The sequence below is a fragment of the Vicia villosa genome, linkage group LG4 (assembly GCF_029867415.1).
Source record: "Vicia villosa cultivar HV-30 ecotype Madison, WI linkage group LG4, Vvil1.0, whole genome shotgun sequence".
Taxonomy (NCBI): domain Eukaryota; kingdom Viridiplantae; phylum Streptophyta; class Magnoliopsida; order Fabales; family Fabaceae; genus Vicia; species Vicia villosa.
The window spans coordinates 151,059,134-151,071,381 of record NC_081183.1 but is presented as its reverse complement, the minus strand read 5'-3'; the positions used below and the strand labels follow the sequence as shown (position 1 = coordinate 151,071,381).

The following is a 12,248-nucleotide window of genomic DNA, read 5'->3' as shown; positions in this document are numbered from 1 at the left end:
TTTCTGTTGACTTGGATCATATTGAATTGATCAATGCTTTATCAAGTTTAAAAGTCCTTTAGATGATACTTTAATTGCATGAACCTTCATCATTTCAAACTTATCATTAAATGATCATTTTGTGTTCTTTAGATTGATGATAGGTTTATCTCATTGTTCCATTAAGAAAAGTGAATAAACTTAATGATGAATGATCCCTTAGTTTGTTTTCAATTTGGTTGATATCTTCTTCTTCATCTCTTTCTTTTTCTTTTGTTTGTGCTACATTGTTTTAGGAGAATGATTCTTATCATTTCTCTAACATTTATGGCACATAAATTACTATTGATCGGCCTCATATAGGTGCTACTTCTACTTAAGTACACTTACGTTTGCTTAACATAACGCTAAATTGTCCTGAATCGGTTGATTAACCATTAATACTCATTATGACCTAATAATGGTACTAACTCCTTACATTTATCTTTTATGCACTTTAATTTTATATCATTTACTTTATGTCGTTGACATTCATATCATTTTACATGTTTAACTCTTTATTTCTTGCTCTTTACTTTTATGCCCTTTTTCCTTTTGCCCCTTGGGCTTTTGTTTTTCTTTTCTTCAAAAGACTGAAAACATTAATAAAGGCAAAATCCTAAAACAATTTGATGTGCTCTTAAGGACTATTGGTTATTATCTTATGCTTATGGATTTTGGACTATGGACTTAGACTTAGGATGCTTTCCCTTTGCTTGGATTTTTCATCTGAGACTTTGATTCATCTGATACTTGGTTCACCTGATGCTTTGAATTTCATCTGACACTTGAGACTTCATTCGTGATCTTTGGATCCATCTGATACACTTGTGATCTCTGGATTCATCTGGTGCTTAACTTTAATATGATTGCTTAAGGATTCATCTGATCATATGCTTTGCTTGCTTGTTGCTTACTTCGTGGCTAAAGTCTAAAGGGAAAGGAACGCTCATTTTGATCAATGTCAAATGTTTGCTCCATCTTGTGGTTAGTTCACTTGCACGCAAAGGCTTTCTCTTGGGCTACCTTACAATGAGACCTTTTATTTCATTCTTTAGGAAAACCACTTCATCTCCTACCTCATTCTTCAATTTTTAAAACTTCTCTCCTTTTCAAAATATTCTTCTTTCAAACTTCAACTATTTTCTTAATAAACCATGACTTTGTCAAGCGATGTCAAACCTTTTCTCTTAATAAATGCTAAGATACTTAAGCATATTTAAACACTTTTGAAAACTTAAAAAGACAAACAACATCAAACTTTCTTTTTGTGCCTTTGTGCACTTTTCTTTTAAAACCTTTTCAGAAAGGAAGAACAATAATATATTCTTGCAGTGATGCAAACCCTAAAGCCCCTAAGAAATTTGTTTAAAGTGATTGATATTTTCCATTTGAATTTTGAGACATGCTTGTGAGATAGTCCAAACAAAGTTCTCCATATCAAGATGATGCAAACACACATTCCCTCATACGTGTGGATGACAAATGGTATTTTCCATCTGAAGGCGAAGAATTGTCATTTCCATTAAAAACAAACAAACAAACCTATGTGTTTTCTTTTTTTACAAGAACTACAAATGCTCTGACTTCCCTATTTCACAGAAGGGGTATGTAGGCACAAGATGCAATGTCTTGCCGAGTACACAAAATAAAAAAGTAACTTATTTTCTTAACACTCCAATATTTTTGCAAACAAACACTTTAGTCTAAAAATATCAATTTTCTAGAGGTTCCTATGGAGTACCAAAGTTGTGAGGGGTTCTAATACATTCCCCTTGCATAACCAACCCCCATATCCAGATCTTCTTTTTCTATCAATATTTTCCCATTCCTTTGAAAACAATAAAGTTCAGTGGTGACTCTTGCTTTACAATCTAATTTAATCAATAGTTTAATCACAAATTTTTTGCCACGACACGTATAACTTTCAAGTGGTGTCAATCCACATGAAGAGTATACTTAGAAGCCTTTCTCTTTAGAGCATTTTTAAATGGTTATCTTATTGGGGTAATAAGTATGTCAACTAGGGTGGTAAAGTGGTTCTTCTAATTTATGTTCTTAATTCTATTATCGTTTTCTTTCTTTCCTTCCTTCTTGAAATGCATGTGAAAGTTTGGAAGAATGTAGTGAAATTACGAAGTTGTTTCCTCTGGGGTGGAACTAAATACAACTCTAATATTTCCTATGTATCATGGACAACTGTGTGCAAGTCGAAGAGTGACGGGGGTTGGGTGTTTGAGATATGCACTTAGTCAAGTTGGCACTTCTAAGTAAATGCATAGGAGATTAGTTTATGATGTTGGTCTTTGATTTGATATTCTTTCTGCTATATATGAGTCAAGTGTGGTTTCTTCTTTCACGAGGGAATGTCTAAAGGGTTTAAATCGGCCTCTACAAGGTGGAAGGGGATTTCCCTTGTATTGATCATCATGTATGTTTAACTTGTTTGTTGAAGGTATGTCAATTAAGGTGGGTAATGTTCTTCTTACCTATTTTTAGAATGAGCCCTAAAAAGGTTTTATCCCTTTCCGAATGTGATTTCCAAGGATAAATGTGATCTCGACTCAACATTCTAGAATGGTGGGAAATTTAGTCCATTGGCTGAATGGGGCATGGATTTGGGATTTTTTGTGGAGGGAGGGTTTTTTGTTTGGTAACTTAAGATTTTGGGTGATATGGTTTCATTGAAGGTTATCTTTGTTGTCACGTGGAAGATAGTTAGTGTTGGTCGTATGGAAAGAATGATATGTACTATGTCAAAGCGACATATATTTATTTATTTGTATATCTTTAATTTTTTTTAAGTATTCTATGTTATATTTAGTTATTAATGTTGATTATAAAGTAAATTGATTTACCATAATTCATATATCTTGTTTATTATGGTTTTTCAAATATTGGTGTTAAAGACTGACAGTGAATTTTTAATTAATTGTAAGGGTTATTAAAAAAATTTAGACCCCATGGAGCAATAACCTTTGAACATAAGCGAAATGAAATCATATATCTTAGATACTTCATTGAATTGGAGAAGATTCATGAGTACAACAAGGAGATATTGTTTGGTTTACCTCAACTCCGAGTTAGACGGAGCTTGTCGATCACCGTCAGACACACCCCTTGGATGTGATAGTCTTCTACTTCAGTTATATGGCTTGTGGGTCATGACTAATATATCTATACTAATAATTTGTTCATTTGAATATATACATGTATTTCTAGAGTTGATATTGTATGCTCCTCTTACTGTCCTTTGCACAGATATTAATCAAATATTTGAGGCGTTATATGATCATCTGGTCTCAACGGATGTATGTCGAGTGATAACTTATCGTCCATGGAGTGCGATATACGTTTACATACAATAATTTTATAGAATGTCGCATCCTTACTTAACACCGGATGCAATATTGGGAGGTTGAGCACCGAGAAATAAGAAATTGAGGAATGTACTCCTAGGATGGCCACTATATTGACCATGTTAGCCAAGGCATGACAATGCCTTGCAGTACATGAGGTAGAGGACGAACCAGAGGGACAAATATACTCATTAGTTGACATTTTCCTGGTATTTTGATACTAATATTTTGATAATTTGTATTATGGTTTGTATTGTGTGAACAATGATGTTTGGTTACTTTATAACAAATGATGTATGGCGATAACATCCTCATCACAATTTTACTTAATACATGGTATTTTAATTGAATGACAAATGTGTATGGTTTAATTGAATAACATCTATGCTTTGTATATAAGGTTTATTAAAAAAAAAGTCAACTTTTTAAAAAATTACTGCCAAATGACTTATTGTCTTAAGGGTTAGTTCGTACTTAAATATCTGGATTCACCCGTGAGCTGTAGAATAAATCGCTTGCGTGAGTTAAAAACTCTCTAGTGGTGGGTCTGAATTTTGTTATTCTGGATCACACCTGAGTTTATACAAAGATTAATATATGAATTAGTTTTTGAAAGAAATAGGTGCCTCTCTGATGAAGTTATTTTGCGGTTCAGTTGGAAGATCAAAAAGTCAGCAGCCTTATTGTGAATGGTAAATGGGATTTTTCTAATTCCTGCAATCCTATTCCTTCTTCTTTGCAGCGTCGGATCCTGGATCAGCATATTCCGTTTGATCTTCGGTCGGATGCGAGAGTTTGGAATCATTCATAATTTGAGGATTTATCGGCTAAAGATTGTTTTGATTTCAAAAGGGCGAGAGGCATTCGTAAAAGCTGGTGGAGTTGGATATGGTAAAAATCTATTCCCCCCTTGAAGTCGTGCTTTATGTGGAAGCTTCTTAATAATAAGTTGTCCACAGATGATCAATTGAAGCGTCGGAGTTTTTCTTTACCTTCTCGCTGTGATCTTTGTCGGGTAGCGGAGGAATCGATCCTGCATCTTTTCTTTGAGTGCAGTGTTGCTGCTCTTTTTTGGCAATGGTTTAAAAATCAGTTGAATTGTCATAGGCAGGTTAGTGGTTGGGATGATGTGGAAAATCTCCTCAATTCTACTGGTACGGGTCAGAGACGGACTGTTATAACGGCTGCGGTTATTTTCATTCTCCATTCTATTTGGTCCGGTCGCAACCAAGTCAGATTTCATGATATCAATTTTAGTTTCAACTCTTCGGTTTCGTTCATTTTAGACGTTGTCGCTTTAGCTGCTAGTAACACGGATGGGTCGTTTTTTACTATGTCTGACTTTGAAATTCTTAAGAGGTTTAGAATTGTTATCCGTCCCCCCAAAGCTCCTAATATCGTCGAGGTTATTTGGAAACCTCCTTCGTTGAATTGGATCAAAATTAGTTGTGATTGTGCTTTTTCTTCTGGTCTTTCCGCTTGTGGTGGCATTGCGAGAAACTGTAATGGAGAATTTTTGGGTGCTTTTGCTGTTGGTTTGGATGTGTCAAACTCGCTCATCGCCGAACTTTCCGGTGCAATGTTTGCTATTGAGTTCGCCCATGAGAGAAATTGGCATAGGCGGTGGTTGGAGTCCGATTTCGTGGCGGTGGTCAAAGCTTTTAATACTCCATACTTGGTTCCGTGGAACATTAGAAATAGATGGGTGAATTGTATAAATTTAATCACTAATTGACATTTTGTGGTCTCTCATATTTTTCGGGAGGGTAATAGTTGTGCTGATAAGCTTGCTAACTTAGGTCTTAACCTTACTGATTATTCTTTTTTTGATTCCATCCCGATTAGCCTAAGGACAGATTTTGTAAAGAATAGGCTTGGGATGCCTTTCTTTAGGTTTGTTAATTCGTGATAGGGTTTTTGGTTTATGTCCCCCTATCTTTTTGTATCAATCTTCTTTTATTTATATCAACCTTCATTTAAAAAAAAAAAGAAGTTATTTTGTTGTTAAATAGGCGTGTCTGAACTTGAATATATATATATATATATATATATATATATAATGTTCCTACCCAGCTACAGATTGAGTTGCTTAACAAAATATTAATGTCTATAACTATATATAAAGAGGATACAAGATTTTGGACGGCCTCTTTTTCCATTTCTAAAATACCCTTTATCATTTAATTAATTACAATAAATAAATAATTATTTAATTTATTTTTATTAAAAAAAATAAAAAATAAATAAATAACACAAAAAACTGCTTCATAGTGGATAGTTTTTTTCCATCACATAAGTAGTTATAACTTTTATGTGTAAAATTGCAACCATAATTCATTTATTAACGACATCGATTCAAATTTTTGTATCATTTCACTTTGAACTTTATATAAAACATAAGAGTGCAATTTGTGGCAGTTAATTTTTTTCACTCTTAATTAAAACATGGCGTTTGTGTTTTATTGTCCAAAGTGCAGAAAAAAATATGCAGGTTGGTGTTATCTTTCATCTCACCTTCTCTAAATTAGTTATATATTAATATTACTACAATTTCTTCAAACATATACTGTATAGTTATCTCTACTGTGTATATTGTATACGTTGTTCATCTATTATAAATGACTACTTTATTGGTTTAATTCCAGAATACTACGTATTGTACTCAAAATTTAATATTTTTCAGAATACATATAACATGTTTCGTCATACAAATAGTTTATACTAAAATCAAACTTAAAAAAAATGTTAATATTTTTACACGTTAGTACATAAAAAAAGCAAACTGATAGATACGAGAATGTCCGTCTGAACGTTAGTTTATATTAAATCAAACTTACACAAAAGACACCGTTAATATTTCCACACGTTAGCGAAATAAAAAAAGCGGACAGCCGTGCCCGGCTGGACGCTAGTTGATTATAAAGTGAATTATATGATTTTCAAAAATAAAATAAAATAAAGTAAAATAAAGAGAAATATATTTATATATTAATTATTATTTGGTTGAACCGCGAACATTTTTCCAACCCCATGGAGCAACTACCGTTAAACACGAGCGAAGCGAAACCACTGGCGTCACCGGAACCACTTCACGCGAATGAAGTGAAGCCACTAGCAGCATCGCAACCACTTCACACGACCGATCTAGACGACGCCGATGAGAACGTCAAGCAGCTCGATGAATGTTCTTCTCTCTATCTCTTGATGCAGGTCAATCTCACTCTTTTCTTCATCTTCCCGTAACCCTAAACCCCTAATTTTTTTTATTCATCGATCATTGGCTGAATTTTTTCTCCAATTAACTCACAGGATTGCGTTGTTCGTTCTAACAGGAATTGGAAAGAATGCCAGACAGGTACAATTTAATCCGACACCAATACTTGTGATTGCCTTTAATTTAATCATTTTTGAAATTATTATCGGTGTTGGATTCAGAGTGTTCGTGCTTCATAAGGGAAATACTGACTATGAAAGCTCATTAAACCAAAACATTTTTACCCTTGGTATCAAATTAACTGTTTAGTTTTTAAGTTAATTTCTTTTAAAGAATTCTGAATGGCCGACAATTGCAGTTGCGGTTTCATTGTGGAGACTTCTAAAACTGTTATAACTGCAAATTAGAATTTTGTATTGCCATGGTTGTGTTTAAATAACTAGTAATTATTAGTTTTATATTAAAAAAAAAAAACTTTGTGATTTTTGTGCTGTTGATCTTTTTACAGAGATACAAGCTTTGAGGGAATGCTCTGAAAACAGAAAGAAAAATAAACCTGAAGTGAAAATTTATAAGCAATGAAGCTTTTAGTTAGTTACAAGGTCCTCTACTTTGCTTCCCAATTATTGTTCATGGTATTGGTATCACATTTTTGTACGCGTACACTTCCATTTTCACGCGATAGCATGGATATTTTTGGGCTATAATTCAATTGAAAGTGATTGGGATTGAACTTAAGAAAACGGATACTTGTACAGAGTACTGTAAATAAACAGTGCTTTCAATAGGAAACACCAGTGATTAGTTTTGAGGCTAGAGTAGTTACCTCTTTTGCCTTGCTTTTATACCTCAATAATCTCAATTGCATGATTGTTGCTATTTGATGATAATGTGTTGCTTGAATGAATAATTTGTCAAGCACTGGGCAATTTGGCCTCACTTGATCTAGTTTAACATGTTTACTTTCAATATAATCATAGCTAATGAAGCAGTGATACAGGTGAAATCTGTCTCTTATAATCATAGGATAATTTGAGTTATTAATAGCAGTATATAGAAACTTGATAAAATAGCATTATTAATTTATAGCAATATTTTGAAGAAGTTCGACCCTAAAAATCATCTTGCAGAAGTTCGACCCTAAAATAGCATTATGGCCTCGCTAAACAGGGGCATTGTTTGCAAATATGTCTATGATGCATCAAAATATGTCTTTATGCGGTTGTTATGTGTCTCTGTGCAATATATTTTTTTAGCTTTAACCTGATTTAATTGTTGTATTTCCGTTCAATTTTCTTCCCTAATATTGCTGATTCCAACTATATGAAAAATTAGGGGTGGCAAAATGGATCTGGCCCGTTGGGCATGCTTGCACTTTTGTGCGGGGCGGGTTAAAATTTTAGGCCCTCACTCTCTAGTGTGACCGCTCTGCCCCGCCCCGTTTTTTATGCGGGCTTTTGCAGGCACGGACGTTAACATAAATTTTGCAATTTTAGGCTTAAAAACTACAGTGTCTGCTGGCTTAGCCCGCCCTCACTTTTTTGCAGGGTGGGTAAAGGTTTTAGGCTTGCACCCTCAACTATGATCTCTCCGTCCCGTTTTCTTGCGGGCTTTTGCGGGGCAGGCCTAAACGGGACGGATATGCCCGTTTGCCACCAAACACAAGTTTGAATTAACTTTATTTTCAAATTTTCTGAGTATCGGCATTTTACATGTGACTAAATAGTGTGATTTTGTAGTACCAAAAAATAAGTGAATTTTTTTGAACAAAATATAAAATTTGCAATTTTGCGCAATGTTTGTTACAAGAGTTAATTATATTCGTAGTCCCTCTAAATATTTCAAATTTTATTTTTAATCCCTAAAAAATATTTCTTAAAAAAATAGTCCTTCTAATATTTTTCATTAACATTTTTGGTCTTTAGCGCTAACATTTGTTAACAAAGCTGACGCCACATTGATACGTGGCAATGTCAGTGTGACAAAGATTGTAACATGAATGCCACGTGATATTTTATTTTATATTATTTATATAAATTTAATTTATAGCAACGAATATTCTATTGTTAAATTTGTCGCTAACATGAACATTATACATAAACTTAAAAATCGCAGCTAATTTGTAGTTAATTTCCAACCAATATAAACATGTCATTCTTATGACCTAGACTTTGTTTTTTTCATGATTTTTTTGCATGAAATCTTTTCAAGGTTCTCTCTCACAAGTTTTATTTTTTTATTTGAAATGAATTAAATATAATTTTTTTTTGAGCCAATTTTCTATGAAACAAAAACAAGAAAACATTAGCATATGATTGAGTTTTAAGTTATTATTTTGCACAAACTTATCTCATAATATGTATAAAGTATTCGCAAACTTTCATTGCATTTTAAATAAGTCTCTATTATTTTGCACAAACTTATCTCATATATGTGTTTCAATCGAAAAATCAAAATAAATCGAGACTTATTTGAAATGCCATGAAATTTAGCAGATAGTTTTTATGTGTTATTATGTAATTCCTTACAAAAGATTAGCTTAAAATTCAATCATAGGTCAATGTTGTGTTGTTTCCGTTTCATAGAAAATCAACGCTTAAATTTTTTTATTTACTTCATCTCATGTCAAAAATAATTCAATTTTTATGAAAGAGATCCTTATAATTTGATACACTACATGAAAATATTTGACAATGGTTCCCCTATCTCTCTTTCTAATATTTTAAGTTAAATGATATGATGTTATAATTTCAAACTTTCACTCTTCTAAATTAGATGATATAATTTGCAATATGATACTACCTATGGTCCTTAACATAAGAAAAAAAAACTTTTTGGGTTCATTGAAAAATTAATGTATCTGAATTATATATAGTCCACATACATTGATTCTTCAATAAATCTAAAAGTAAACTTTTTCTTATATTAAGGAACGGAGAGTATGTATAACCCTTTTTTAATCAAAGACATCTATTATCTTTTAAAATCTAGACTTTCTTTGCAAAATACTCTCTCCGACCTGAATTATAAGCAAATATTTTCTTTTTAGATTCATTGAGTAATGAATGTATCTGGTATACTATGTAGACCAGATACATTCATTATTCAATGAACATAAGAAGAGAATATTTGCTTATAATTCAGGTCGGATGGAGTAGTCTTTAAGAAAATGTCTATCGTATGCATGATTTCTTAATTACTACAAATAATTTTGAATGCTTTTATGAAAGATCATCCATTAGACAGACATCTAAGGAGTGGCATTGATGGTTTTAATCTCTGGCTTGAAGGTTGTGAAATGAATCAACGCCCTCATTTCATAATTAATAGCAAAATGCATGTAAAAGAACTCATCTTGTGAATCCGCGTGGGTGGTCATGTTAACCAGCTCCTCTTCATAACAGGATTTCAATATGACGTCTTCCTTGTCACTCGAGTCAGATAAGTTTATGCTCTTACGAAAAGTTACCACATATTCCTCAATTATGTAAAGAGTTTTGGAGTCTTCAACTGTCAAACATTTAGAGGAATTGAGGAATTGGTCGCGATTAGTGATTTTGCATGTCATAAGAATGAATATGATAAAATTGTAGTGATTTTGCATGTCATAAGAATGAATGCGATAAAATTGTATAACTCATCACTACGAGAATTAAAACTGTTGTCGTAACTACCAAACATTCCACTCTTTATAAGTTTATAATTTTGACTGATTCATCCAACCGCCTCACATTTCCACACAATGTCTCCACATTTCCCCAATTTCCCATGAGTATGAGGTTCTATTACCTAAAGATTCTCATCCAACTCTCTGATAATCGACATCTCAATAAAAAAGAGAAAACATAAGTAAGAGATGGAGAAGAACAGTTGCTCAGAAAAATGAAAAATGTATATGAAGAGTAAGAAAAGTGGTTGTTATTCCTCTATTTACAAGGTCAAGAGCTTAATGCGAGTAAGCATCATTGTCAAACCAAACCGTAAGGTTGAGTTTGCTTGTGTAAGTGGTAGAACTTTTACTGTCTAGTATTTTCAGAAGTGGTGAGATGCATGTCCAAACAAATTTTTATTGTAGACTCCATGTCACTTTGATTACTTACATTGCATATCCAGGCAAAAGAGATAGGAAAAAAAACATGTTACATGTCACTTTAATGTTGCACAGCCCTATCAATCCTACCAAATCAACTAATCCTCCCCTTAACAAACACAAAGCCAAGACAAAAGAGTGAACAAAAAGAAAAGGGTTTTATTAATCTCAGTCCAAACTCTGCTCAGTGGTTCAAACTTATAACCATAGCTGTTTTGCAACCACCAAGAAATACTACAAGTTTGACATTATTCCATTTAAACACCTACTACACTATTTAAAACTAATGTTTCATATGGAAGAAGCAGCATTTCCAGGAATAAATTTGACAGAAACACTATTGACACAATGGCGTTCATCAGTTGGAACCTTGAACCCTTCTCCTTTGAATACATGACCCAGATGCCCACCACATGCTGCACAAGTTATCTCAGTCCTCCTACCGTCTGGATCAGGCTGAAAATGACAAATTAAGTTCAATTATAACAATACAATTCCAAACCTTTTTACAACAACAATCGAACAGATATCAAAAACACGACACTGACTGACATGTCAACACCAGTAATAATTTTGAAAAATAAATTAATTGACGCATATTTTTCAGAGGAGTCGGTGTTACAGAAGACTTACGAAGCGATTGATGGCTCCAGGAAAACCCTCAAAGAAAGCAGGCCAACCACAACCAGAATCAAATTTGGTAGTAGACTTGTAGAGTGGAGTTCCACAGCCAGCACAATTGTAAACCCCTTCTTCATAAAACTTGTTATACTCTCCAGTACCCTTCAATCTGCACAGCGATAATAAATCTGAAATTGAAATTTGCAGTTACATATTACGATTATAAAAAGAAGAAATTAAGAAATCATTACTCAGTTCCTTTCTGGCGGAGGATGCGAAACTGCTCGGGAGAAAGAATTGCTCTCCATTCTTCCTCGGATTTCTCAATCGGCGTAGCTGATGATGCCATTGATTGACTTCAACTCGGATGTATAGCAAGCAAGCGTGTCTGCAAAAGCAGATTTATAGTGATGAAGTCGGAACATGGTGGCAATTAAGAGTTGTGAGCGTTTCTAAGAGTAACTTTTTGGAGAAAATGAACTTGGACGGAAAATTGGGATACGGACAAGGAAAAGAAAGGAAGAGATAGACGAAAGTTAGGGCCACGTGGCATGAAATTGGTTCGTTTTCCGTCAACACACTGTTAATGTAACTATATTTTATTTTATTTTAATTCTTTTCTACCAACTCAAAAAATTGGGTAAATTTAGCTTCAATGTAAAATTTCTTAGAAACAACGAAAAATTGTACTATTTTATAATTAATTAAATGTATTAAAATTAAATGAAATTATGTAATTGGTTGAAGTTACACTACCTCACTTTATTTTTATTTTTAGATTTTTATTTGAGAAAAAGAGTATCATCATATTACTGTAAATTATTATCCTACAACTCTTACTAATTTTTTCCATTCGTGCGTATACTCGTGCGAGACATAGGATGCAATTTTTTATATTAAAAAAATATTTTATAACTATTTACCGTTTACAAATGAAATTCATGTC

At 33.1% G+C, this 12,248-nt stretch overlaps 2 protein-coding genes across 3 annotated transcripts; one reads left to right on the top strand and one right to left on the bottom strand.

Moving 5' to 3' along the window:
- The first annotated feature begins 6,366 nt into the window (after positions 1-6,366).
- On the top strand, positions 6,367-7,597 carry LOC131599940 (uncharacterized). 2 transcript variants are annotated; one of them, XM_058872179.1, is made up of 3 exons: positions 6,367-6,587; positions 6,710-6,732; positions 7,100-7,597. In XM_058872179.1, the coding sequence occupies exons 1-3, from the start codon at positions 6,408-6,410 to the stop codon at positions 7,125-7,127; spliced, it is 231 nt and encodes a 76-aa protein (XP_058728162.1). In that variant the 5' UTR covers positions 6,367-6,407; the 3' UTR covers positions 7,128-7,597. The 2 variants fall into 2 exon arrangements, with proteins under 2 accessions (XP_058728162.1, XP_058728161.1); XM_058872178.1 differs by having other exon boundaries at positions 6,378-6,587; positions 6,687-6,732.
- A 3,223-nt stretch (positions 7,598-10,820) lies between these two features.
- On the bottom strand, positions 10,821-11,753 carry LOC131599939 (peptide methionine sulfoxide reductase B5-like). The gene is made up of 3 exons (XM_058872177.1): positions 11,554-11,753; positions 11,315-11,471; positions 10,821-11,137 (listed from the first exon to the last, which is right to left on the bottom strand). The coding sequence occupies exons 1-3, from the start codon at positions 11,649-11,651 to the stop codon at positions 10,973-10,975; spliced, it is 420 nt and encodes a 139-aa protein (XP_058728160.1). The 5' UTR covers positions 11,652-11,753; the 3' UTR covers positions 10,821-10,972.
- Positions 11,754-12,248: the final 495 nt, after the last annotated feature.

What these genes read in the sequence shown, in the direction of transcription:
- LOC131599939 (XM_058872177.1), bottom strand. Translation starts at nt 11,651, where the DNA reads ATGGCATCATCAGCTACGCCGATTGAGAAATCCGAGGAAGAATGGAGA. An exon ending in CTCCGCCAGAAAGGAACTGA is followed by an intron (nt 11,472 to 11,553) that starts GTAATGATTTCT and finishes ATCGCTGTGCAG; the next exon opens with ATTGAAGGGTACTGGAGAGT. An exon ending in CTGGAGCCATCAATCGCTTC is followed by an intron (nt 11,138 to 11,314) that starts GTAAGTCTTCTG and finishes TGTCATTTTCAG; the next exon opens with CCTGATCCAGACGGTAGGAG.
- LOC131599940 (XM_058872178.1), top strand. Translation starts at nt 6,408, where the DNA reads ATGGAGCAACTACCGTTAAACACGAGCGAAGCGAAACCACTGGCGTCA. An exon ending in CTCTCTATCTCTTGATGCAG is followed by an intron (nt 6,588 to 6,686) that starts GTCAATCTCACT and finishes ATTAACTCACAG; the next exon opens with GATTGCGTTGTTCGTTCTAA. An exon ending in TTGGAAAGAATGCCAGACAG is followed by an intron (nt 6,733 to 7,099) that starts GTACAATTTAAT and finishes ATCTTTTTACAG; the next exon opens with AGATACAAGCTTTGAGGGAA.